Source organism: Solanum verrucosum, unplaced genomic scaffold, assembly GCF_900185275.1.
Source record: "Solanum verrucosum unplaced genomic scaffold, falcon-dt-bn FXZP01000060.1, whole genome shotgun sequence".
Classification (NCBI taxonomy): domain Eukaryota; kingdom Viridiplantae; phylum Streptophyta; class Magnoliopsida; order Solanales; family Solanaceae; genus Solanum; species Solanum verrucosum.
In genome coordinates, this window is record NW_026020129.1 from 9,077,586 (window position 1) to 9,103,354 (window position 25,769).

Sequence of the window (25,769 nt, forward strand, 5' to 3'; positions counted from 1 at the left end):
ATCTATCTTAATCTATAGAGTTGGTACTAATTTTTTATTTTTTATTTTTAAAAAAGTTCAAACGAAGAGTCAAATTGAGCTGTCATTATTCTGCACCTCCACATAAGCCTAAGGCCAAAAGGCAGTTGAGCCATCTGTGTCATCCTCTTAAGCAATCCATTCAGAATTTGGTCTTTTTCTCTGTATTCACTTAAACTTTTCCACTAAAACAAATCACCGATAAAATTGGTACAATGGTACAGCACCAGTGACATACCATTCCAGCAATAACTAGGATTTTTCCTAAACAAATTTCTGCGTAATAGTGACAAAAAAGGAACACTTTAAAGCCAAGAAAAATGAAAAGTTAGCACAAAATGGACCCCCCTTTGACCCAAACAGTTCAGTCTGCACACGAGTTGAGTTTATTTTAGTCATAAAAATCCCAAGAACCAGACAAAGATTTTGATTCCCGCGCTTGGTTTAGTTTAAGAGTTAAACAGTTTGATAAACTCATTGTCTCCTTTCTGTTTTTGTCTAATACATGAATCTTAATTACATTATTATAATACTAAAATACAAAAAAATGCAGGATTAGTATGATGAAGCATGCTAAAACTGTATATAATGGTTGGTCATTATCCACAGTAAACCTACCTTTCTTTCATTATTTAGTGGGATTAATCCCGCGGCTCGACGGTGGGGGTGGTGCTCTATGTGTTGAAAAAGAAAAAGAGTTTACGGTAGAGCAAAAGAATAGTTACATTTTCTATTTTGTCAGATAAGATAATTTAGAAGAATAGAGGTGGAAACGGATTGTCTACACTTTAAAAGAATAGAGACATATAAATGTATAAATTTTTCCAGCAAATGAAGGTCACGAACATGAAGAAGTTGTACTAGTTTAGAAACAAGTGATCAAGGAAATGAAGTTTTTACTTCTGGCTAATATAAGCAATGTAGCTTATGGACGATTTTAATATTCTATTTAGTATTTTCCAACAACATATCCAATGTAGTCTCACAAAGTGTTTGAAAGGATAGAGTGTACGCAGATTTTATTCCTACCTCAGAGGTTAAGAGACTATTTCCGATAGACTATGGGATGTTCGGTATTTTCCAATGTTACAAAAAGGACAAGATAAGATAATTTAGTAGAGAACCTGATACAGTTGTTGCCTCAATATCTAGGATACTCCAATTAGAATCACTGCTAATGTAATTTAAGATTCAGACTTTGACATGGTATAACCAACTACAGCTGAAGAATAAGATCTAAGATGAGATCTAAATTGAATCTTAATTCATTACATTTTGTTTGAAAGACAGTATTTAACTTAGATATTGGGAAGATTTTTGATGTAGCTGATGCAACCATTAGATTTTGTAGTTGTTGTAATCCATCTTGATGATTGATTTCATATTTCCAAATGGAAGCAAGAGATGACTTTAAATCCAATTTTTCACCCTATTAAATTTGTGAATTAAGGGAATATTTATTTTTTTCCTAATAAAGCTCCTAAAGATATGCAAGTAATCCCTCAGTTTTGTGTGTTTTAAGACCTTTAAAAGATTATCTACACAGAGAGAGAAATAATTAGAGGAAGGATCGTGTAAGCTTCATCGTTATGTTAGGCTTTTTCTTTTACAATTTTTTAAATATGGCCGTTGACAAAAGAATGAGGGTATTCTCAACGCAAAATAATTCGGGCTATACTATTATTATCTCCAACTACTAGTACAGCTTTTTTTGAGCAACCAACTTGAAAAAACAATAAAAAATATTATTCTAATTAGTTGTAATTCTAGCCTGCCTATTTAAGAACTACTCCTCGTGGATATGGAGTACATGACAGCAGTTTCTTCTCATTCTACAAGTCTTTTTCTCTCAACATCTCCTACCATTACTCTTCCACTTCTTCCTTTTGATAATAAAATTAAAACAATACATTTCTTTTTCCTTGAACAATTTCTCAGTCTCTTATCAAGCTATTGTATACCTGCCTGCAACATACATTTCCACTTATATAGGGGCACCTAATACATATTACTACTACGATGATATCAGTTGGTATGAGCATTGGGGCTTTTCTGATTTTGATCATTATACATTGGGTTTACAACTGGAGGAATCCCAGATGCAATGGAAAACTCCCACCAGGTTCAATGGGCTGGCCGTTACTCGGCGAGACCATTCAGTTCTTTACCCCAAATACAACATCAGATATTGCTCCCTTTGTGAAGGAGAGGATGAAAAGGTGGTTACTGCAATCCACTCTTTTGGATTTTATATATTTTAGTAGTAATACTACAAATTGACATTTACTGGACTTCATTTTACCATCCTAGTAAATTAGTTTTTGGCAATTTATTTCAGGTATGGGCCGATTTTCCGCACTAGCGTGGTGGGCCGTCCTGTTATAGTATCTACAGACCCAGACCTTAATTACTTCATCTTTCAGCAAGAAGGACAGTCGTTTCAGAGCTGGTATCCAGATACATTCACTGAGATATTCGGAAGGCAAAATGTAGGTTCCTTGCATGGTTTCATGTACAAGTACTTGAAGAACATGGTACTAAACCTTTTTGGTTCTGAAAGTCTGAAAAAGATGCTGCCTGAGGTTGAAGAGGTAGCGAAAAATAAATTGAAGAGGTGGTCAGGTCAGACAAGTGTAGAGATGAAGGAAGCAACTGCCAATGTAAGTTAGCCAAAATCCCCCCTTCAGTAATAAAGGGGAGCCTGGTGCACAAAACTCCCACTGTGCGCGAGATACGGGAAAGGACCAGACCACATTGGGTCGTATGTATGCAGCCTAACCTTGCTTTCTGCAAGAGGCTATTTCCGCAGCTTGAATCTATGACCTCCTGTCACATGGCTGGAACTTTATTAGTTGCACCAAGGCTCCCCTTCAAAATTCCCTTGTAGTACTATATTATAAAGTTCTCAATTTTAATCAGAATATCTCCTGGTGTTTCTGCAGATGATATTTGATCTAACTGCCAAAAAGCTAATCAGCTATGATTCTGAGACCTCACCAGAAAATCTGCGGGAATGTTTTGTAGCTTTTATACAGGGGTTAATTTCCTTTCCTATAGACATTCCCGGAACAGCCTTTCATAAGTGCTTACAGGTACTAACACTTCCTATTTAGACTTAGCCATCTGGTACAAGAATGCAGTTCTACGAAATTCAGTTAGAATGGTGTGCCCATATACTTGTTAAAGTGATGAACTGACTCTAGAGGTGATCATCAGGGAAGAAAGAAGGCAATGAAGATGCTAAAGACAATGCTAGAGGAAAGAAGAGCAAAGCCTAGGAAGGAAGGAACTGATTTCTTTGATTATGTCCTAGAAGAACTTCAAAAGAATGACACAATCCTCACAGAGGCAATAGCTCTGGATTTGATGTTTGTACTGCTCTTTGCCAGCTTCGAGACCACCTCTCTGGCAATAACTTTAGCCACTAAATTTCTTCACGATCATCCTTTGGCTTTAAAAGAATTAACAGTAAGTGTGACTAATCTTCTCCCAACTTATCAACCTCATTACATGCCAGAATTAACGGGTACATAATGCCTTTCAGGAGGAACATGAGACAATAATTAGAAGCAGGGAAAATCCAGCTTCTGGACTTACATGGAAAGAATATAAATCAATGAAATTTACATTTCAGGTATTTCAATTAAAACTGATTTTCCATTTTCAAAATTCTTAGTAACCAGCACTAAGAACATTCTTCATTAATACTGGATGTGTAGGTTATTAATGAAACAGTCAGACTGGCAAATATTGTTCCTGCTATTTTCCGGAAAACACTAAGAGATATCAACTTCAAAGGTATATGATTAAAAATCTTTACCACCATCTTCTTGTGAATAAGGCTTCAGATATACTCATAGAAACATACCTTAATATAATACTTATCTGATGCAGGGTATACCATTCCAGCTGGTTGGGCGGTTATGGTTTGTCCTCCAGCTGTACACTTAAACCCTGCCAAATATCAAGATCCCCTTGACTTTAATCCGTGGAGATGGGAGGTGAGCCTTTCATAATTTATTTATTGTTACTTTTTTTGCACGACACTAAATGTTAGAGAAAATGAAAGTGGTTTTGTGTTATCATAGAGTGATTTCTCAACTCTACTATGAAATATTCATGGAATACAGGGAGTAGAAATAAATGGAGCAACTCGAAATTTCATGGCTTTTGGTGGTGGTATGAGATTTTGCGTTGGCACAGATTTCACTAAGGTGCAGATGGCTGTCTTTCTCCATTCCCTCGTGACCAAATACAGGTAAGAACATAACTCGCATTAATATCCTTGAGAAAGAAAGAGAGGGAGCTAATCAGTTATAACTGCTAATAACTGTCAGGTGGCAAACGATTGGAGGAGGAAACACAGTGCGGACTCCTGGTTTACAGTTTCCCAACGGTTACCACGTTAGGATCTCGGAAAAAGATGAGAAGATACTATAGCCAACACACGATAGATGGGATAGTCAGAAAAAGTGGCTACAGGCAATACCAGGAATTCAAACTTACCAGGATATTCTCAAAGCAGCAGGAGATATTGCCGCTGAAAGAATGCTGGGACAAAGAAAGAAAAAACTCAGCAAATCATTAGTCTGGGGAAATTTTGCTAAAATTTACTGATATGACGCCTATACATATATATTTTTTCTTTTATTTTCTTATTTTATGATTTAAATACAAAGTGTAGTTGTTATTGAAGAAGGAAAAAACAAAAAAAGTGTGTAAATTCAATACATGGTACAGTTTTGAATGAAGATGTCCTACTAGAATCAGAGAGTTCACTTTTTCCAGCTCCCCCATATTTCAGAACCCTGCTCTGCCCTGCAAAATATTCCTGGAAAATTTAGTTTGTAAGTTAAGAGAGGTCAAAAGCATATTATAAAGAAGAAAAAACAAATTTAACATCTTCTGTACATGAGATAGCAGCAAGGCTCTGACAATCGCTGTCAACCAGCTTTAGTCATTCTTTCCACTTGCTTTGCCTCTTATGATGTGTGTCATTTAAGATGGGATGTTTGTGCCTTAGATATTCCTCTTGATGTTCATCACCTCTCTTCTTGTTTATGATAGGTCCTCCCAAGGTTTCTCTCTCATTTGTTCGTCTGTGATGTCTTATGTGGTCGTCCTCCCCCTTCCTTGAACGAAGTGGCTTTGTGATACCTGAGCTCTTGGTTTTTCCATGTTTATGCTTATCCTTGTGCACATGATGAAGGTAGTAATGATAATCAGCTTCACCCAAAAGATTCTCACGCGGGTCATTGTGAAACCTTGTGTGCCTTCTATGATGCTTATGATGCCTTGGCTCGTTCTTATAACTTCTCTTATGATGATTTCTTAATGGGTCAGCATCATAATTGTGCTTCCTACGACTCATATGTTTATCTTCAGTAATTGAAAAATGATCCTCCCACCAGTCATACAGAGGATCAAAAAGACCTTTCTGGTGAAGAAGCCAGAGTAGTACAATCACTGCAAGTCATAATAGTAACATGCCATCAAATATTTGTCTTCTTTCAACTTCTAAAAGATCTCTATACAAACGTTATCTAAGCAAGAAACCTGTTGGAATAATTGCCAAGAACAGACAAAACATCACCACCCAACTGATGCAGATGTTCTGTATATGGCAGCTGAAGTCGAAGAATCCATAGCACTTCATTCTGTCCACAGAAAGATTCAGAGTTGCATAATCCAATTGAAAACAAATTAGACATAACTACTTTCTCTCAGGAAATAGACAGGACTTGGTCTTACTTTCAAAAAAATCTAACATCTACAGCAGACATCAGCAGACTAAAATAAATACTAACAAATTAATGTAAAAATTCATGCAAGTATATCTCCTCCTTCACTCAACAGCATTCTGCTACATAAGACAAATAATATCCTTAGGATGATAGAAAATATCTTGATGATATATTTCAAGCATTTGAAGTGATGGAAACAGCCAATTTCCTAATCAGAATAGAACCAATTTGCAAGAGAGAATTCAAAGTCTAGAAAAAGAGATGCATCAATTTCTCAAATAAAACTTCAATTGGTACATCTATGCTTGACACATTTCCTCAGGAATAAATCAAAAATTATATCACGTTTGATCCAGAAAGCAGAGGCAATATCTGAAGCACATGCCATATCATAATGTAGAAAGAACTGATAACTGAACCTAAGTAGCTATTTCAGTTCAGTTTGAAAAAATAATAATATTGTCAGTCTCCTATATTCAAATTTATACACTATCACCAATCTTTATAGTTAATATATGTAAAAGAATAACATTCTTTAGTCAACAAATATTTGTTGACAAAAGCTAATCAGAAAATTATTTGTCAAAAGAAAACTATTTCGACAATTAACATGAAAATTGAATTTATTTGATAGGAATGCTTAAATAACAACAACGTATCCAGTGTAATACCACAAGTGGGGTCTAGGAGAGGGTGGTGTGTAACTGGATCTTACCCCTACCTTGTGAGGTAGAGAGATTGTTTCTAAAAGATCCTCGGCTCAAGTAAAACATATAAGAGCAGGTTTGGAAAGGAAATACAATAGTGAAGAAGCCATTTTGAAAAGGAAAAAAAAAAAGAAATCAACAATATCAACATAGGAATACTTAAACATTATTCAAAAACCTTAAGTGATGTAATAAATCTTTAAATTCCCCATAATCATGGTTAAGCAGAGACCAATGTAAGACAGCCAGAAACTTAACATTGAGGGTATATCAATTCAAAGATATCTCAAACTCCTGCCTAGAGCACTCAAGTGTACATAACCTTACTGAAACTCAATTAGGAGAATGTAACTAGAGTGAAACTCAACTGAAAACACTGCAATTGACATAGAAGTCTCCCAAGAGTCTATGTATATATATTACTATATCTATATATATGCTTCATTGGTGATCATTTGAGTACCTGCAGCTTTTCCCAGTTAAAAAATCTGTCAAATTCTCCCACGTCTTTTTCCATAGATCCTCAATGCTCCCAAAGAAACCATTGATGTTTGTCTTAGGAGGTTGAAACGGAATCTGCAATAAGAAGACGACATGTGATCAGTGATACAAATAAGAGTGAGTGCAAGATATTACATATTTTATCTGACAGCCCTACCAACGATGTTTCTGAAGAATGGTTGAGAAACTTAGATCCTAGAGAGATCGGTCTTAGGATAATCTAATGGCAAAATGGATGGGTAGGAGGAGAAAAGGAAAGCAAATTTTCAAAAGCTAGTTTCACTATAGACTAATTGGAATCCAACTAAGCTATTCTTACTGGGAAATAAGACTGAAACTTCACTACCCTTTTTGAAAGTTCAGTTATTTACTTCAATCAGGCAAGAAGAGTAAAAAAAAAAAGATCTATTCCATTTTCTCTACCCTTTTTGCAAACTTAAGTCCACTTAGTTTCAACATATGACAAGCAGAAACAAAACTGTTTCCAGGTTGACAACTATACGGATTACCGAACAATGCAAAGATCATTACAACTGGAGAGAAGTATAACAGGGTGCTAAACAAATGCTTCAAGCTCAACATATATTTGAAATCTTATAGTCCCGTAGAAAAGAAGCACACATTGCCACTCTCTTTTCTATTAGCATCCGGCCTCTCCACAAACTAGTCATCCAAGGTGCTAAGATTTTAACACCATTGCTGGCTCAACTCCAAACTTGTGCATATAACAACTTTGAAAACATAGTACCTTCTCTCGTCAAGACTTCACTCAGACTGGCCCCCATCTAAATCTGTAAACTACACAGGAGCCAGGAAGAGAGTAACTTTCGTGGTCTCTCCGCTCCACTTTGTTGAAAACAAAATTAAATAAATAAAAGTGTGCTCTACTAATAGCTTAAGATTTTTGATGAGATGGTCACACATTTCAACATGGTATGAGAGCAGGTTGAGGTCTTGGATTCAAGTCTCACCACCACCCATTATTAAAAAAAAAACTTCCACCTGCTTGGCCCATAAAAAAACACAAGCCGCATGTGAGGGGTTTTGTTGGAAGACAAAATTAAATAAATAAAAGTACACGCTCTCAAACAACTTGAACTTTTAGATGAGATGGTCACATTTCAACACACTCTCCGCATCATGTAGCCCAGTATATCATTGTTATTTTTCCTTTTTTTATATTGCTAGAAAACAATATGCACACACGGTGTCTACCAAGATTTCCAGCATAAACTACAGCTGACCTGTGACCCATTGTCAAGAACAGTAGCTTTGGTTGTAAATTGACACTCTGCCCGATCAACTTCATTAAAATCTGAATCCTTCAGTATGGCTGCAACAAAAAGTAAACATAGAAAATTTGGCATCTTCGGGATCATCAACTACATTTCATTTCATGTCTTCCTCATTAATATATTACCTGAACAGACATACTTTGCAGCTTGATCACTTGCTGGGTACAACTTGAATGCCCGAGTCATGACTTCATTTGGCTTCATTATATAAAACTGTTCCTGCAGCACCATAAGGTTTACTAGAGTTATTTCTTCTTCTGAAAGTATCATGACTTTGTATCATATATCAGAAGTAGAGTAATGATGACCTCCATTTGGCTGACGCCGGCTGAGCAATCGAACTGCATGATAAGAAGGTCAATTATAAGAGTTTCACATATTATTTGAACGGATGAATGAAGCATATTTATGCCTCTACAAAAACTGCAAATTGACCGACTAAAATTAGAGTTAAGTCAACAGCCTTGTGATACTTTTATCAAGTTTCTGTATTCAGACATCTATGTTATTTACTAGAATTACGTAACAAAAATTTTGAACTTTCAGAATGAGAAAATGGGAAATGATGCATCAAGGACCTCTCAGATATTTAACAATTCTTCACTGGTGAAATTTGTTTAGATTAAACCTGGTGGTAGTACAATGGAAATTACCAAAAATTGATATATCAAAGCAAAGATAAACCAAGATAATGCTATAATCATGTAGCATGACTTATTCTGGGACTCCTTTATGTTTTTTCTTCCTTTTTACTTTTGTGGGTTGCAGAGGTGGGGGTGGTCTATCGAGCAGATCAGAGAGAGGAGTGCCCATCCAGAGCCAAAGCATGCTGTAGGCCTCAAAGTTGAACTGAGAGGAGGACTCGTCCAGGGCCAAAGCATCCTGCAGGCCTCAAAGTACTTTAGACGTACAGGTTATCCACCATAAGGGATGATAAAGACCTTTCAAGATTCAATCCTTACTAACTGAGCCAACTCATTTTTGGTTGGCGGCTTAATTCTGGGATGTGAATATGGAAGTTTATCCTTTTAGAAAGCATAGCAGAACACTAAACTGATTAGCTGATAACATACATATTTTAACTGTCTAAGCATAATGTAATTGTTTACCGTGAGGCTATAGGACGCTTCCACTTCACCTATATTTTTTGTTGTAACTGTTGCTGTTCCGAATTGAGTTAGAGCTTCAAAAGTTGGGATTGTAATGCTGAGAATTTTCCCAGGGCTCCTGCATAAAAGGACCAAACCAATCTTTCAAAATGTTCAATCAATACTCATAGTCTGTCCAAATTAATCTATACAGATGAAGTTTTTGTTTTGATGTTTTAACGTTTCAGTGTTTTGATATTTTAATTCCACTCGCATATTATCTTCATACTTATAAAATTGTTCTTAATCTTAGAAGGGACAACTTTTCTCTTTATTTTCCTATTAGTTGATAATGTTTGCTGGTCATTAAAAGTTTGATGTACTATGCTTCTTAAATTATAATATAATTTGGTAAGTAGTTGGCATTTCTTAATAAAGAAAACATTGTTTTATTTAAGCAACATAAATATAGGAGCAAAGGTAGAGAAGACAAAAAGTCATATACAGAAAAATACAAAAAAAAATGAATAATCTCCGTAATATGATTTTAAAAGTTCTAGAGTTTCCAAATAATAATAAATGCAGGGACAAAAATATTGAAATTAAAAAACAACGCAACTTACTCAAAAGAGAAACTTATCCTTCTCCTGAAAATCAAGTTGGAACTCTAAAGCATCAAATATGTTCTCAAATGGCTGATTATCAAATCCTTCCTATATTTATTTGACAGGAAAAGCATCAAAAGTTCATTTTTAAGATTAATATTTCTGGACTATATGATATTTAAACCAGTTTAAAAGTTGATGAAGAAGCACTAAGGATTTGGTCTTGTATCAACTTAGGACGGTAAAGGGCATTCATATGTTGGCCTTTGTTATTTCAAGCTCAATCTGGAGGTGATATAAATCAGCCATCAAATTTGCTCACATTCTTCAGATAAAGGGGAACATAGACGGAAAACTATGCCAAGAAGAATCACAAGGACAATGCACTAATACCAAATAAGGTGACTGACCTTTGATACACATATTCTATATCATCTGCATTCAGTTCTATCAACAGATTTGTGTTCAGGACTTCTGTAATTCCAATAGAGAATGCATGACTTCCTGCATTCTGCAGATACTTGTAAATTACAAGCACAAGCAAAAGACATCTGTGCAGACACAAAATATAAACCAGAAACGCAACTGGATGCTGGTTGATTCTTTCAAACCTTCCTTGCACGCAATATAGCGGCACCTGATTTCGACTGATTCTATTCTGGTCAGCCTGCAAGATAAATTACTCAAGGTCAAGTCCGAAACATTATAAAATTCTAAGGTCCATTTGAACTTCAGCGCAACCAAACCACAGGTTCCCCCATGTTATATATATCTACATTTTTAGTAAGAAATATTGAAGAAATAGCCACATAAACACTTGACACGCTTTACCTTTAGTTGCTGATTCGCAATTGGTATTTTTAATTAAGAAAGATAATTTATACAAGCCAATGGAATTGTAGAAATGTATGAACAAAATGTCTTCAAACACTAGCAATAAAAAAAAAACAGAAGACATGGGCAGTACAAGTCCCCCAAGATATATGAACAGATGACATGCCATTACAGAAATCTGAAAACAAGATGTCTCTTGATACAGTTTAGACAGATTTATGAGAAACAGAAAAGACCATCATTCTAGACCAAATGTTGTAGTGGTAAGAAAATATGGAACAGAAATTACTTAAAAAGGAAACAAAGATGGACCAAGTGTTGTGAATTACGAGACATGTAAGATTTTATAACAGAAAAAGAGCATAGTTTAAGTATTAGGTGTTTAATATATACTGACATCCCAAAAATTCCATAGTTGGTTGTGCAGGCAACTCCAAAATGGTGCAGAGCAAAAATCTGGCTGTGCGTTGAAAGCATCGTAACCTACACCAATTTTGTTACATTCAACACCGTCTAATGTAAACCTCACTCTCTCGAGTAGCATCCACATGGAAAAATTGCTCCCCAGATTTTGTGGTTGACCTGGGCCACCCTTCAGCAAAAGGGATACAAAACCTCTTAGTATAACAAATGACAAGACTACCCAAGAATGACAAACAAAAGTTCCATCCGAAATAAAAAACTGATTCCAGCGAGTATATGGAAATGCTTGCATAATCAAAGAAAGGCACATGGACAAAAATTTCACATAAGCAATTGCATCTATGATAAAACAATAAGCAATATTCTTTTCTGTTCTTTTTAATTTTAATATGCAGTTTGCATTATTCCTTTGTCCTCAAGAATTAAATTTGCACAATGCATCAATTTAAAGAGTGGTTTCCAGCATAGCATATCATCAGTGATTACTATCAGGTAATATAGCTACCAGAATAAAGGGAGAATTAAGAATGGAACTCTACAGTCTATGCCGATAACTCTAGAATTAAATTTTGTTCACCATCGCTAGTTACTTCTTTGCTGTAAAACAATTCAAAAAGGTGTATATCAATTTTGTATCTATATGAGATCTATATAAAATCTCAAAGCTGTTGAAGAGTTCCAGTGTGAAATGAGTGACAAGAGCTACCTGTCTAGGTATGACAAGGTAGAGGTCATCAAAAGACGGAATATCAGTGTATCCAACATAATCTCCAATCAGATTCACCCGCAGAAAATTATCACTGGATGTAGCAGTTCTGTTGTCCGGACCAACAATCACTTCCTGCCACCAAATATTAGCAATGAAACTATGACACTTATACCCTTCATGCAAAAGTGAATGGAATATCATCATTCCACAAAAAATTAAGGCACTGTTGATTTTAATCTAGGTTCTGCTATAGTCACCCTTGCAATCATAATCAGTCATCATGAACATCACCAAAAGTAGTTGGCTTGACAGCATATTCTCATTCATATTATACTAGTTTTGTATTCATAATTTTGTAAGAAGCTGGAATAAAACAACTTTCCATCCCAAAAACTAAATAGTGTCACACAAATGAGATGTGGGGGGTTATGAATTAGTAGATATTAACATGGAGAAGAAATGGTGAAAGGTGAACTTAAGAAAAACTCCATGTCTCTAGCTAATTTTTTGGAGCTAAAACCTAGAAAGATAGATGAATAACTAAGCAGTTGTACATGAAGATGTGTAAAGGGGATAAAACGCAGTGCTGAAGACTAGCAAAGGAACACTGATTTGTGACGATGGTCTTTATCCAATTCATGCTGCTGGTTTCCTTGTCTAAAATAGTTATTATGCATAAATCAACAAATTAGGCCTCACTACCAAACAATGTTGGGGAGTTTACTAATCAAATTCTAAAGACGCAATCCAGCATACAAGACACCACCACATATTAGACAAAATAGACAAAATAAAAAGGAAATGAGTGCTGTATGCTGAGAAATTGTATCTGAATCAGGCACCAAGTATGCACCAAGGAACACAAATACAATAAATACCGGAAAAGATTTCAAGAGAAAATACCGAATTCTGAGATTGTTTCTTAACGTCAATTCGAATGCTAAATCCAACTGAGCGCTGCCCAATGCCAAATACATGGAACCTAAATGTAGAGAGAACTGTTGCAGCATTAACTAATTATTATCCATCAATATATGCTTGCATAAAGCTAGTAGCAATAAAATTGAATTGATGGTAGAGAAGAAAAAGGTATGGGAAGTGAAATTAGAAAAGCCATGTCAAAACAGCATTTTGTGGAAACAATTTTTATCCATAGAACAACATGACCTTCAAAAGTAATGTATCTCAAATCTTAAAACAGGAATTTCAATACAGATTACATTGACACAAACAACAGAAAATTATAAAGGCCTTACCAGTCATCTGGAAACCGTAGGCAGTGAGCCGTGTTTTTCTTCCCTTTCGTCATCTTGTCAACTAAATCAAGAAACTATATGAGTTAGAAAGCAATTTCTTGCAAACTCTGTAAACTGCAACGAAGAAGAATATTCTCTGAGAACTGAAGGGTAAACTTACAAAAGTTTCCACATGATGAAGGAACCCTTCGCTGATCCCCACACGGACAACAGGTAGGCTGAGAAGAAAAAATAGAAGAAGGATTATATCCAGTACTCGGAGAAATCAGGAAAGGAAAATCTTCAATGTGAGAAAATACTAAGAAGAGAAGACAACCTGCATGTTATTAGTAAATAATGGTTTTTCATTAACAAAACAAATCTTCATTTGCCTCTTCAATAAGACTCGCTAAATATAGTTTTAAATGGAAGGCTATAACTTACCTTTAAAATTTCAATTTGAAAGACAGCTCCTAGGTATCATGATTGGCAACAAATTTCCTTAGAGATATAGTTATAGCAGTCATTAAGAAATTGTATATATCTCGCCCAGCCTAGATATCACATAAGCTTGTCATCGATATGACAAGTTGATGAACTTGTCATCACCAAACAGTAACAATTATTATACATCCTACTAGGATGAAAAACAATTACTAATCTCAAATGTTACCTGAGTATTCTCAATAATGTGTCCATTCTCATCCCTCAGCCTATGGAAACAGATCAAAAAGTTACTCAGCTGACACAAAAAATACTTTCAAAAAAGTTTAAGATATTACAAATATATATATATATATATATATAAACATCTAAGCTTGAAGTTAGCAGAAAAGTTGCTGGAAAGATGGTTTAAAGATGAAAGGTTGATTAAAAACATAAGATCTGAACCATGATAAAGATAGGACAACGGAAATATTTAGTCTAAACATAGTATCCTAACACCACACAAACCGGAGGCAAATTAAAACTCAGGCCAGTAATCATTTCTAGATTATTTTCCTGTATGGTTGGTGGAAATTCAAAAAAAAAAAAAAGTATGGAGATACATAGATGACAGTATTCTCTTTTTCTATCTGTATGAGTCTTTCTGAAACCTAATAACATAAATATATATTGTTACAGACATGACAGTGGTAAGTCAGATCATATTAAATGAAAAGGTATGTATCTGGAAAACCATAGGGCATCCTTTGCAGCTTCAATAATCTCCTTTTGCATTCAAATTTTCCCATCAAATGAAGGTGTACATTTGGGAGGAGACAGGTCCTCTAAGTCTGGAAACACATCCTCGATACTTCAAGCTACTTAACTTATCATCCTATCTGTCTTCTGGATCTTGATTATTGATTATGTTACTGATATAATGGAAAGTATATAAGAATGAAAAGTCCTGCATTCTAAATTATGTGCTGTATTTATTTTTTTTTGCATTATCAATACATAGAACATAAAAGTAATAAGATTTATGTCAAACATCAATTCACAATCATCAAATGATGTTAATCATCCATCTGGTTTAGGGAACTGTTTTTATTTTTTTATTTTTAAATCAGGTGTACCAAATCCATTTTCTTTATACAAATATATCCAAAAGGGAAGCTAAAAGGCACAGTTGGATTGGAGACAAGTTTGCAGTTTATGCTACATAACACATGAATATGGGCTGCTAAGAAAAATGTTTTGAGGCAGTCATGGAGTAAGTCCTCACTCTCTCTTGAACAAGGAAAGGGCATCCTAGCATTAGTTGCAATTGAACAAGCTTAACCTTGCCAAAAAAAGGTTATGGGCAGCTAAAAATAACGTTAGGCAGTCATGGACTAAGTCCTCGCTTTCTCTTGAACAAGGGAAGGACAACATAGCATTAGCTTCAACTTAACAAGCTTAACTTGACATATAGGTGGTTGGCCGAAGTTTCTGATCGTATTATTTATGGAGTGACAAACTAGATCAAAATTAATGTATGTTTAACGCAGTGAAGTTCCAAGGAGCAGTATCCACCTAGATACCCTAGTTATTATTTTTTTCTTTTGGTTATCTCTTTCATATTACCTCAAGATTCTTTAGGAAGCCAGAAAATGAAACCAAATTAGACCAAGTGAAAGCTGATATTTATGGAACTCAATAGCAGAACTACCCAAATACTAGTGACTAACAAAATTCAGCTATCATAACAGCAGAAACAAAGATTGTTTTATGAAAAGGCAAAATTCCCTAAAGCAAGTCCAATTTGGAGAAGGACACTAATAAATGAATCACCTCTCACAGATCTGCACAACATCTGCCCCTGCATCTGGCTGACACTTGCGTGTATTGACATAGAATTCTTGCGGTTTATAAGCAATATCCTACACAAGAAAAGTCAATTGAACTGAGAGAAAACAATACCATGGACTTAATTCAAGTAATGACAGACATGTTATCTTTTCTTTTGCTTTGCTTATAGACCTGTCTGCTATCTAGTGGCCTAAACAAGTTGTTGTACGAGACAAGAGTATAATCTTTAAGACAAAGTGTTATATAACAGTGACTCCAATGTCCATCTACAAGCATCGTTCCGTCATTCTATGAAAATCAGACGAGCTGATTATTTTCCATAAGAGAAATGGAAGTGTATGTGATAATACACGCAGCAGTAGAGAAGCTTTCTCAGGAACAAGTGTCACCAGAAAACATGCGACATGCATTTGGAGGAATTACATGGATCACATAGATGGAAAGATTGCTTGGAAATAGACATTGATAAACAAAATCTACACAATGGATTTTAATATACATACTACAATCAGGTTTGCTTAAAGATGTAATCTAAGGGCCTCCGGCTTCAAGCATATAACTTAGTATAAGCTAAATAAATTATTCCAAAAACTCCCGCAAGTTCTCAGAAGAACTAAATATTTCTAAGATGCAATTCAGCAGCATTACTGAATGAAACAAATTTCCACTCACTTCTCCAAATAGAAAAACATAAATATTTCATCGGTTCCAATTTATATGAAAATATTTCATTTTGAAATGTTGCAAACTATTTGCCAAAAAATCACTAACAACATAAAACCGTGATTGTTTTACAGCTTTCACAAATTCAATTCATTTAAATACTCAACTCTAAACTTTGATGCAACGTTTTCTCAATCAAGCTTAAATTTACACCAATGACTTCAATATTTTGTTCCATAATCACCAAAAGTATACTAAGATCAAACTAATATATTCCGATGGCGAATCAAACAGAGATTTTTTAAGACGTACTCGTATATATGTCAATTCATACAAAGCATATGCTGCTGATTTGTTAATCGTAATCACCGGTGGAACTCGAAGTGTTCGCATGTTACTGCTTGAGTTCTCTTCCACTTCAACTATCTCTGCCACCAACGAAGCCTCATTTCCACTCTACCGCCACCGGAAAAAAAAAAGGAACTCAACATCAAACTCACATTAACATGCAATTCGTTCATTACAACAATCGATTGATAAATCAGAAGTTTCTAGAAGAAGATAGAGAGAACGATTACCGATTCGCTCGGAACGGCCAAGTCGATGATAATCTTGTTGGTGCAGTTCAGGCTATTCGATTCGGAAACTTTCTCGCATTTTTGAAGCCTCGATTTAGAGAGGATTTGTATCGGGGAAGAGTATTGAAGAAGAAGGAACAGAGTGAAGAAGAGTAGGAGAACGAGCGGTTTCATTGTGGAATTTTGAAAATTTTTAGTGTGTGAATTGTGTGAATTGGTAATTTCAGTACACTATATAGGGTAGTGGGCACGGTTTTGGCGCGCCAATAACTGCACCTAAACGGTTGTGTTTTGCAGTCAAGTCCTCTAAGATTCCAGTAATTCTAATGGTGCCGTGAAAAGTTTTTTTTGGATGATTCTAAATTAGTCTTCCTTCGAATTAGCTATTTTAATAGGAAACTAACATAAGTTATTCAAGTTTAGGTGTTAATTACTTAGATACGCTCTAATTTACAATATTACGTATTATATCAGATTTTGATAAGTTCAAATACGTCCAGATACATGTATCTCAGGATACATGAAGTCAAAATTAAGTGTGATGTGTTCTATACACATTGTATCTAAATGGATTCGCATATATCTTGGATACATAACAAATCTTGCTCGCCTCCCTCGCTTCTCTCCCATCTCGCTCGCTACTCTCCGATGTATCTGGTATCCTAGATACATGTGAATCATACCAGATACATGTATCTAGCGTATCTAGTGTGATTCGTATGTATCCATACATAACAAATATCCATCGCCTCCCTCCCCATCTCGATCTCCTCTCTCCCTAGTTTAGTGTATCTGGTGGCAAAATTACATGTATTTAAGTGTATCTTCTTCAATATATGGTAGGAAACTCTTAATTAGTAGTAAGATACGTAATATTTTGAAAGTAATAATAATAATAAGAAGAAGAAGAAGAAGAAGAATATATGATAGTGAAATATGTCTAATTATGTCATTTATCCTTTTTAATAATTGTGACAAGCAAACGAAACGAGTATATGACAAGAAAAGCACTAGCTAGATAAACTCTTCAACATCAAAAAAAATAAAAAATAAATGCTTACCATTTAGTTGGACTATTTCGGTACCTATAGGCTATAATTATACGTAAAAATTACATAAATCTCATTGTGTTAAGAGCTAATTATATCATATTTCTATTCTTTTTCAAATTACAAAGATCCCTTAAATTTATAGGATCTAGGATACATAGCTCACGGATTGCGAATGCTACATAATGGGAGGGATGTCTCGGATACATAGCTCACGGAATTTTTGTAATTTTTTTAAACGATATAAATTTTTAGAAATTATGATAACATAAGATGTATATTTATGTAATTTTTCCTAATTATATATCTTTTAAATCCTCCGGCCTCCCGAGGGCCATTTAGGAACTTCTCCCTTCCCCAACCTAGGCCAAGAATAAAACTAGAACTCAAAATATTTATAGACAAATTATGTAGAGATTAATAACACTTGTTTAATACGTAATATATCAGCGTCATAAACCATAATTTAAGTGAGGGATCATATATAAATTTTAGTTGGTATCACTTAAATTATCTCAATATGTTTTTTTTTTTAAAAAAAAAATACCAATTCTATAAAGGGAAACTTACATAAATATACTATTATAAAAAAAAAATATTTACCATTTATAGCAATAACATTTTTTTCCACTTGATCACTTTTAATACATTTATAATACAGTTTTAATGCATATTTCAAAGAACAATTTATTATTCACATATAATGCAAGTTTTATTAATTGATAACATATTTATCACACATTTTAATGCATTTACAATACAATGTGTCAATTTCTTACCAAACAAGCATAATATATTTTTAAAAATAGTTATAATACATATATATTGCTTACATAATTCACTTTTAATACATATTGCAGATTTAACATAGTATTGCTAGAAATGGTAATTAAAAAAAAAATTCACTAAACTCAATTATTTATTAAAAGGTACCCATCCAAGTAATTTTTCCTTCTATAAATGTGGAGAGAATTTTTTTTTAATATGGTACACGAGAATCAATATTAAATTATTACTTGTCAAAGAATTAAAAAAAAATGAAATGGAACGGAGGGAGCATAAGGAGGACGGAGCTGCGAATTGCAGGAGGAATGGGCTTGGACAAAGCGGGGGCCCAAACAATGGTCTAACTTACAATTGGGCAAAGTACATAAATCCCACTAGTTTAGGTTCTAATTATTAAGATTTTCGATAGTTTCAAATATTACTTTCTCTACTATATTTCTTGCTTAGGATACATGAGTTTAAACCCATGAGATACATCTATTTGCCGAATATATGATCTAATATTAATGTGGCCGATTTCCCCTCTTATGCAATCAGTTTCGCTACAACACCCGTTGCTCCAGCTAATTGCCCACCCTTTCCAAGTGTGATTTTTATGTTATGTATATATGGTCATGCCTAAGGGCATATCGATTGAAGAAGATTCTTCTAATTTCATGTATCTATTTGTATGATCTAATTTTAGCTACATGTATCTTTAATACATAGATCTCGAATACATAGTAAGCATATACATATAATTATGTGTATCTAACTATGGAATGTAACTGAAACGCACGAATTTAGGAACAAATTACAACGGTATCTGCCTTATCATTAATCCAAAAAAATATATCAAAATTCTTCCTTCATTTTTTAGCATCTGAAATTTTTCTCATAGATACATATAATCTTAACTCAGATACACGCGAACTCTTAACTAGATACATGTACACCTGATGTGTATCCAACATTGTTGCACTTGATGTGTACTTAATGGTGTATTTGTTCTGTTAATTAAACCTTGGCGTAATTCTTTCCTCTTGATTTGGGTGTTCCTATACTTAGATCTATTCTCGGCTTGAATGTTGGCGGATGAAGAGTCGGTCCATACAATGAAAAACTCATGAGTGAAAATAAACAAATAAAAGTTGTTTGATTTAATATAATATTGCTAATGTGTAGCATTTTTTACAAGAATCGTCTGATTTTAGGAATGGTCAGCCATTAAAGTGGTTGAGAAACAACTAAATAAAAAAATATAAAACCTAATTTGAATTTTTTTTTGAAATTGAACTTCATAATGTTATGAACTCTAACTCAGATACAAAACTAATATACATGAGAATAATAAAACAATAGAAACAAACCTATATGTACAATGTTGATTTGATCATGCAAACATGTATTGAGAGGATGAAGGAAGAAAGAGGGAGAAGATGAACAAATAATTTGGTTGGTGGACGTTGGGGTGGGGGAGAAACGACAGCTGTAGTAGAAATTTTTTTGACTTATTAATGAACCATTAATTAAGGAGTTTAAATTTAGCTTTTCTTTCCAACGAAGTGGACACGAATAGAAAAATAGAGTTCAAGAACAAATATTGACATACACATAATATATATTTTTAAGTGTTGATTCCTTCATACATACAACAAGAGAATCTTTTTGTTTAAATCGCTTGTTTTTTTATGAGCAACTTTCATATATAGCAAACACAAAATTCATATTTGTGTGCTATAGCAAAGTTTGCATAATTGCGCTCCATAGCAAACATAAATATGTATATTTCGCTATACATATATAAAAGAAAGCAGTTGTATAATCTGTTTTGGCATACATATACAAAAAGATCAATCGTATAAAGTGAGAGAGGCGAGTGAGCGAGCGAGATCTAGGAGAGTGGCGAGCAAGATCTGGGAGAGTGGCGAGTGAGATCTGGGAGAGGGGAGAGAGGGGAACGAAAATATATGTATATATACAATTTTCATGCATTTTATACATTTACGTTTTTGTATAAAGTGAGAGAGGCGAGTGAGAGAGCGAGATCTGGGAGAGGGGAACGAAAATATATGTATATATACAATTTTCTCTTGCTTTATACAAACACAAACACATTTTATACAATTTGCGTTTTTTGTATAAAGTGAGAGAGGCGAGTGAGAGAGCGAGATCTGAGAGAGTGGCGAGCGAGATCTAGGAGAGGGGAGAGAGGGGAACGAAAATATATGTATATATACAATTTTCTCTCGCTTTATACAAACACAAACGCACTTTATACACTTGTGTTTGTATAAAAAACGAGAGAGGCGAGGGAGAGAACGAGAGTGGAGAGCGAGATTCACCAAGAGAGAGGTGAAATAGCAACAGTTTGCTATGAGGTACAGTTAAATCAAACTATATTTATAGCATTTAATTTGAATTAATAGTTTGCTATTATATACAATTTTCCCTTTTTTTATCTAATCACCGAACTTAACAGGGCAGCCCGGAGCACTAAAAATTCCATATGCATGGGTCCGGAGAAGGGCCTAACGACAAAATTTTATTGTACGCAGTTTTACTTTGCATTTCTGCTAGAGACTATTTCTAAGGCTTAAACCCATAGGCCATAACCATTTGGCTTTGTAAATCGTAACCTATTATCTTTGGGCCGGACTTGTCACATTTTGCCTATTCTGGTACTTGTTTGTTTTTTCTTAGCGGTATAGTTTAGCATATGATATTAAAATGATAAAGTTAATCGGCACGAAATTTGCCTATTATTTTTAATAAAATTATAATGACTTTCCTTCATATGTTTTTATAATTCATGTGGAAAATAATAAATTCAATCGAACACATAAATAAAACCTCCGTCTGGCTCTGGCTAAGATATTTGACCAGTTCCAATTAATTAACTTTCTTTTGTTTTTTCATGAATCATCACCTTTTTGCCTAGAAGTAAATCATGACGGTGTTGAATTCCTCATAAATGGACGATAAAATAATCACAAGTGCATGAAAATGAGGCATCCATGATGCAATAAGAAAAAGTGAAAATGAGGCATCCATGATGCAATAAGAAAAAGTAGGGTAATGTTAAATGATTAGAGAATTTGGCTAGAAATTTAAAAAGTTTAAATTATTTTTTTTATTTTAAAATAAATTGATTTTTTTTTAATTAAAATATATTAAAGTTAAAAGGATAAAAATATTCAAAAAGCTAAAATAATATAGTGTGAAATATGTTATTTTACCATTTTGGCCAAATTTTCTAGCCAAAAGGATTTTTTCGAAATAGTATATAGTTAAGGTTGTTAGACTTATAACCCCAAAATGCTCCCGCATTAGCTTAGTGTTTTTTCATTTTCGTGGTTGCTAGAGATACACGTCCTTCATATTTGCTGTAAAATGATATGCAAGAAATAAATTCTCCCAAAGTGTAAACTACTCTTTTAATTGCTCAATCTTCAAGTCATAACATCGTGGATGACATACAATATAATTGAAGAAAACCGTACTATTTTCCCCCAAGTGTAAAACTCTACAATTTTAAATTATTTATTTATTTTTCGTGAAAAATGTGTTCTTTCATTCCACACCACATTGATTCTTATTATTCGTTTCAAAAGAAATAATAATACCTTTTAAAATTTAAAAATAATATAAATTAAACTTTTCATTAGATTTTTCTATAACTTTTATCGCCACACAAATATTGCAGTATAGGTAAGATATTAAGTTCCAAACTCTTATATCCATATAAATATAATAACGCATTAAAATTAATATTCTTTAGAAAAAACTTTAATTTTAAATTTTCATACCTATAGTCAAATTGAGCACGTCATATGATGGAAGATCTAGAATATATTATATTTTCGAATATTATATGTTTAATACTACTTCCCTTTTAAGAAAGCTAGTGTTCATATTTTGGATCATAAAAGGCAAAGAAGAAAACAATTTTTTTCGGGTTTAGACATCTGCTGGTAGGAATTTTTCAGGGTATATCACGATTTTCCACATAAGGGTGGACCGATCGAAGTGTGAACATAATTGTTATAATTGTTTATTTTTTAGATTTTATAATAGTAAATACGTCATTCGAAAAATATAGATGACTTATTAAAGTACATATAAAGGAGAGAGGAAAAAAAATTAACATAAAATATAAGATAGTGAGCACTTTGTGCGCACTGGGTAAATCTCCCACTGTGTAATAGTCTGCAAACCACACAGGGGATGTAAATCGCACTAGGCAAATTCTATGCGATAGGCTCGACTCAAAAAGCATTGAGGGGGGATCAATCCCGAGTCATCCGTGTGGATAACCACCCTTCAAACCAACTGAGTCATCCCGAAGAATACTTTTTGAGTTTAGTTTAGATAAATCTTATTTCAGCCTAATAATATACAAATAACATAGAAATAGTAGTCACATTAGGCAAGTTATGTACAACAAGTTCAATCAAAAAACGCATGCCGATGATATTGAACCTAAGATCTCCATTTGAAAATTTCTCTTACTAACCAACTATGTGATTTCTTAAATAATAATGTTATCGTATAAAATATTATAAAAATAGGATTGAATATTATGTATTAGTAATGATGAAATTGATATATTGAATTATCTCATATATATCCACTATTTGATTTAGTATATTAAAAATCGTTTCATTTTTAATCATATTCATCCACATATTAAAAACGCAAATATAGCTCTAGACTCTAGTAGTATTAGTTATCCACCTTAAAATACTGAATTGGATATACAGAAATTGAAAATTCTATCAAATAACAAATTGAATAATATTATATAATTAATATATATATACATATATATATATATATATATAATTTTATTTATTTATTTATTATTATTATTTTAATACATCCTACCAAATAATTCCGCGACTAATAATTCGGGAGAGTAACATTTTTGGTCCTCAAATCCTCAGGTGAACTTAGCTCTTTCATTCAGTGAAGGGTCACCTAATGTGATAGAACCATTTTTTTGTTTTATTTCAACAGTGATCTTGGAAGTAGTAAATAAATAATGCGATCAAATATAAGTATACGATGTTCCAGCCGAAAAACAAAATACGATATTCCAAATTCCAATTAATCAATTATTAAGTGTATGTTTGATTATGGATAGTTTTCATTCTTTTTTGGAATTTTATTTCAAAAAATTATTTTTAACATAAAATAATTACTATAATTTTTTAGAATTCAATTTGAAATTAAATTTCAATTTTTTTCGAAAATCAAGAAATATCAAATAGTTATTTTTTATGATTCTGATTCGAATCACTTCAAAATTCAAAATCAACTTCAATTTTTGTAAATGTCCTACTATAACTCTAATTTTCGAATTCTATTTTCAACTTAAAAATAAATATGTAATTTTTTTTCATCTTTCACAATTCTTTTTATCCATACGCCTGCCAAATGAAAATGGAAACTCGATTAACGATATTGAATTTTAACTTTTTCTAAGTAAAATATGTAAGCAATGATGCAATATTGTATATTCTTCCAAAAAATAATATAAAATAATAATAAAAGAACAAGACAACAAATGTAGCTAAAAAATTATTTATTTATTTTGGCCGGGGGAGTGCAGAGGCGGACCCACTAGCCGAGGTGTCAAGCGACACCTCCTCGTCAGAAAATTACACGATATATAGAAATCAAATTTTGATTTAATAAATATATATATGTAAGTATCGACACCTTTTGACACAAGTTAAAAATAGTTTAGTCTAATGGATAAAGTGTTGTGAAAATTCCTCAAAGTCGTGTGTTATAATAGTCTTACTCATCTATTATTATATTTTTTACAACAACATTGACACTCTTTAATATTCCCTCCATTTGAAAAAGAATGACCTACTTTTTTTTCGTTTGTTTAAAAAAGAATGACCTATTTCCTTTTTTGGTAACATTTTACTTTCAGCTTTTCATGTGACATGTTTAAAACCACAAGATTAAAGGATAATTTTACATATTTGACATAATTTTAATTTAGGACCACAAGATTCAAAAGTTTTCTTTATTTTCTTAAACTCTGTGCCAAGTCAAATTAAGTCACTCTATATAAAACGGAGGAAATAACAATTATAGAAGGAAAAAATAAGCTATTAGTATAAGACTTTTCAAAAGTTACTTATATGTTGTCAGCTACTTGCAAGCTGTCTATTTAAACTATTTGATAACTTGATTGAAAACCCCGTGTAAATGATGGAAGACTTTTTAAGAAGTTACTAAGCTCGTTGCAAGTTATTTTCTTTAAGCTACTTAAAAATCTATTACCTGAGTGCAAACTTTTTCAAAAAATTATATACTAAGGGTGTGTTTGGTATGAAGGAAAATATTTTCCTAGAAAATGTTTTCCTGGAAAATAAGTAGATTTTTAACTTATTTTTTCATATTTGATTGGTGAGTACAAAATAATTTTTGAAAAAGATTTTTAGTGTTTGGTTTTTGAATGAAAAATGTTTTTGAGAAATATCTTTTATTTTTACTAGAGTAGATAATAATTTTTGAAAACAAAGTTAATTTTTTTTTTGGTGGGTGGGTGGGGGTGGGGGCTGGGGATGGTAGGGGCACTAGCAGGGGGAGGGATTGAGGGTAGGGGTGAAAAATTAAAAATTTGAAGTTGATTTTTAAAAAAAAAAAAAACTTAATTTTTTTTGGAGGGATGGGGGGCTGGTAGGGGAGGGGGTTGAGGGTAAGGGTGAAAAAAAATGAAATTTTGAAGTTGAAAATATTTTTTAACAACAAACTTAAAATAAAAAAAAATTGGAGTGGGTGGTGGGGTGGTCGAGGGTAGTGGTGAAAAAAATGAAATTTTGAAGTTGAAAATATTTTTTTGGGGTGAGGGGCTGGTGGGGGGAGTCGAGAGTGGGGTAAAAAAATTTTGAAAAGTTGAAAAGTATTTTTTAAAATAAGCTTAAAATTATTTTTTTTCACCAAAAAAATTGTAATTTGAAGTTGGAGGAAAGTTTGGAAATGTTTTCCTTAGTTTTTGAAGGGAGATTATTTCCTTAAATTTGAGGAAAATTAATTGATTTGAAAAACATTTAACCCAATCAAATATGAAAAAATTGGAAATTATTTTCCGAAAAATATTTTCCTTCATACCAAACACACCCTAAAAGTATTTAAAGTTTAAACGTACGTCCACAAAACAATATATTTATGAGAATAAAACATACATTATAGAGCTGAAATATAAATCCTTAAACTTTGTGATTTTTTCATGTGTTATACTTTTATAATAATTTT

At 33.2% G+C, this 25,769-nt stretch overlaps 2 protein-coding genes and 1 long non-coding RNA gene across 3 annotated transcripts; 1 reads left to right on the forward strand and 2 right to left on the reverse strand.

The window, feature by feature from the left end:
- Positions 1 to 1,841: 1,841 nt before the first annotated feature.
- On the forward strand, positions 1,842 to 4,511 carry LOC125826604 (cytochrome P450 87A3). The gene is made up of 9 exons (XM_049505954.1): positions 1,842 to 2,237; positions 2,357 to 2,678; positions 2,961 to 3,110; positions 3,235 to 3,486; positions 3,563 to 3,652; positions 3,738 to 3,816; positions 3,913 to 4,019; positions 4,149 to 4,276; positions 4,356 to 4,511. Exons 1-9 carry the CDS (start codon positions 2,038 to 2,040, stop codon positions 4,456 to 4,458), a joined length of 1,431 nt encoding a protein of 476 aa, XP_049361911.1. The 5' UTR covers positions 1,842 to 2,037; the 3' UTR covers positions 4,459 to 4,511.
- LOC125826606 (uncharacterized) lies at positions 3,892 to 4,836 on the reverse strand. The gene is made up of 3 exons (XR_007442946.1): positions 4,750 to 4,836; positions 4,525 to 4,569; positions 3,892 to 3,972 (listed from the first exon to the last, which is right to left on the reverse strand). It is a non-coding gene; the product is annotated as an uncharacterized LOC125826606 (long non-coding RNA).
- A 118-nt stretch (positions 4,837 to 4,954) lies between these two features.
- On the reverse strand, positions 4,955 to 16,851 carry LOC125826575 (protein HAPLESS 2). Its single transcript, XM_049505925.1, has 18 exons — positions 16,678 to 16,851; positions 16,412 to 16,555; positions 15,419 to 15,507; positions 13,833 to 13,872; positions 13,341 to 13,398; positions 13,181 to 13,241; positions 12,828 to 12,906; positions 11,922 to 12,056; positions 11,190 to 11,384; positions 10,545 to 10,625; positions 10,369 to 10,469; positions 9,375 to 9,492; positions 8,574 to 8,606; positions 8,391 to 8,484; positions 8,215 to 8,303; positions 6,933 to 7,045; positions 5,575 to 5,675; positions 4,955 to 5,484 (listed from the first exon to the last, which is right to left on the reverse strand). The coding sequence occupies exons 1-18, from the start codon at positions 16,849 to 16,851 to the stop codon at positions 4,976 to 4,978; spliced, it is 2,214 nt and encodes a 737-aa protein (XP_049361882.1). The 3' UTR covers positions 4,955 to 4,975.
- Positions 16,852 to 25,769: the final 8,918 nt, after the last annotated feature.